At 46.3% G+C, this 2,817-nt stretch overlaps 1 protein-coding gene across 2 annotated transcripts in view; it reads right to left on the reverse strand.

Moving 5' to 3' along the window:
• Positions 1 to 2,817, reverse strand: part of CPA6 (carboxypeptidase A6) — a 234,521-nt gene that overhangs the window by 87,170 nt on the left and 144,534 nt on the right. For both annotated transcript variants that reach the window (XR_002099514.1, XM_019527765.1), the window contains exon 6: positions 1,716 to 1,820. Coding sequence is in view for 1 of the 2 variants with exons in the window: in XM_019527765.1 (XP_019383310.1) it covers positions 1,716 to 1,820 (105 nt within the window). In the remaining variant the exon portion in view is untranslated. The remainder of the gene's footprint in view (positions 1 to 1,715; positions 1,821 to 2,817) is intronic.

Here is a 2,817-nt window from a genome sequence, read left to right on the forward strand (position 1 = left end):
TTTTTGGGGGGGGGGGGGGAGGGTTACCATCTTGGAGTGGGGAAAAAAAGGCAAATCATATGCTGAAAATCAAACTGATTTTTGTCCTGATTTACATGCGTTTGCATAGAGTATATAGAAGTGACTGCATAAAAAATAAAATCTTACTTGTGTATGTTGTGTGTGGGGTGTGTATGGGGGCATGTGTATATGTGTGGGTGGGAGTGGGGTTTATGAGGAGGTGTGGGGAGTGTATGTGTGTGTATGTGGGGGGGGAGGGTTGTGGAGGGGTATGGCTTTATGTGTGGGGGAAGGTGTGGGTGTCTCCCCCCATGTGTCCCCCCATGATGTACAGCCCCCACCACCAGCAGCAGCAAGCAGCAGGCCCTTGGGGAGCTCATGGCTCGTGCAGGTGGAGCTCCCTAGTGGCTTACATCTCCAGCCACTTCCAGGAGCTTCACATGGCAGCGAAGAATGGCGCTGGGCCGACCCACTTCCATTGCATAGGGCTCCCTGTGTCTCACATGTAGCTCCTGGGACCCAGCCAGAGCTGCATGCCATGTGGGGGGAGCCCCGTGCAATGCACCCAGTGGCCTGGACCCACTCCCTGCCATCACATGCAGTTCCTGGGAATCTGCTGGGAAGCAGGGAGTGGGGCTGAGCTAGCCTGACTACATCACGCAGGGCTCCTCACCAATTCCACTGCAGTCCTGGGAACTGCACATGGTGGCAGGGAGTGGGGAAGGCCATTGGCTCACTGTGTGGGGCTTCCCCCCCAGTGACATGCAAGTCCTGGTTGCTGCACATGAGCTGGGCCGACCCAAGTTCCATGCTCCTGCCACCTCGCTGGACATGGGCCCTGGGCTCCGCACTCCCACTCAGCTGCAGCTTCTCCCCCCCTGCTGGTGCTTCCCTACCTGCTGCCTAGAGCACTGCAGCAGGGACATGAGGAGGAACTGGGGAAGCTGAGCAATTCTCCTGGCAGTGGCAGCAGTGGCCCTGCCTGGAAGCTGTGTGCTGGCTGGGGCTGGGGCCAGGGCTCTCTTCCCACAAGGAGCCAAGCAGGATTGGGTGGGGCTGCCCCAGCTGGAGTGGGAGGGGCTTCGGCATCATGCAAGTGCAGCAGGGGCAGCTGTGAGCTGGGTGATATACAATTAATTGGTGGGCCACCCACCTGTGAGCCAGATGAAATTGTCTGACAAGCCAGATCTGTACTTTGCCTGGCCCTGGGTTAACAGAACAATAATCTAGTTGGGGTGGAGTCAAGGAGATATTAATTAACCACTGCATTTTCAGAGACCCCCCAAATTGACTATTTTGGTTTAAATTCTTCTCTCTCTTTCACTTTCTCCAACTGTTGCACAAATGACAGATAGTATCTTTCCTAGTGTAAGTTATAAAGACAAAGATTTTACCAGACTGCTCTACAACCATTAGTGTTATCGTCAACTTACCTGGACTATTACTAGAATTTCAGTTCTTGCTCTCTGGGATTTCTAAATAGATTCCCAATTCAAGTCTCTGCCAATATGTCTGACATGTCAGTATCTTGTGTCTGGCTATCATAATTGGAAACTAGCCTTTTTAGTAAAAATGCTTTGAAATCTAGAGATGAAAAATGCAATGCAAGAGCCAGATGGCATCATTATTATTAATAAGATCAACTATAATCTGTATGCAGTATATAAGGAATTGAAAGAGTTTGCTAAAGCAAAAGTATTATATTAAAAACTTACTTCTTTCACAAACCACTGGCAAAAGGCAGGGCCAATCCATTCTCTTGCATGAATGCCACAGTCTATCCAGACAGCTCTCTTGTAACGCCGTGATCTTTTACCTAACTAAAAAGTGTAGATATTCATAGTAACTACAACAGATCTTTGCTTCTTGACACTTGTAGGTAGACTAGGATCTGTCCTTCAGCAAGGGAAATTTTAGGTTGGAGATGATAAGGAACTTTCTGACTATGAGGGTGGTCAAGCATTGGAAAAGACTACCTAGAGAAACAATGGAATCTCCATCCTTGGAAGTTTTCAAGAGCAGGTTAGACAGGCTGAGCTGGTTTAGCTCTTAATGTTTAAGGCCCAGATCGTGTTTTAGCTCTTAATTTTATCTGCACAAGGTGGGGAAAAGGAGGATGCACTAACCATTTAGCTCCATAGCTTAAGTGGTTAGAGCACTTGCCCAGGGAGTTGGAGATGTCTCCCTCTTTGTGAGCAACTTACCAAACCATTTACTGGTTTAAAGCAGAAGTGGCATCACCATGACTAGCTGTCAAAACAGTCATTAATCCTGTTTCTTCTCTGACTAAAGTTTCAGGAATTATGTGAGACTTTTTGTGACATTTATATGCTTCCCCAACTGGATTATGATGACAACAAGAGCATGTATGGGCTTGGAGGGCTAATGGTCATATTGGATTGCTTATAAGCATCTGCATTTGGACTACTTCTAGTAGGAGTACGTGAGTTAGGGTCTAAAACCTGTGTAAGTAATGTTTGGTAGATAGACTAGGATCTGGGCCTTAGATGCTTAAATACTATTTAGATTGACTCTTAGTAAGAAAGGACAGCCAGAAATGAATGCTGTTTGTGAACTATAATAGAATTTGTATTATTGGTACATTTGTTCAAGGGATATGGCTCAGTTTTGGTAAGGCCAAGGTAGGTAACTGGTAAACTCACACCTGTCAACTTCTTTTATTGTAAAGGAAAGAAAGCCCTTAACTATTACTGGAGCAGGGTCAGGAAAATTTATGATCTGAGAATAATAAAACTTCCCTGAAAGAAACATATGATATGAAAACAAATTTAAAGAAATTAGCGATAACAGATGAAA

The sequence above is a fragment of the Gavialis gangeticus genome, unplaced genomic scaffold (genome assembly GCF_001723915.1).
Source record: "Gavialis gangeticus isolate Ggan-Ray unplaced genomic scaffold, GavGan_comp1, whole genome shotgun sequence".
Classification (NCBI taxonomy): domain Eukaryota; kingdom Metazoa; phylum Chordata; order Crocodylia; family Gavialidae; genus Gavialis; species Gavialis gangeticus.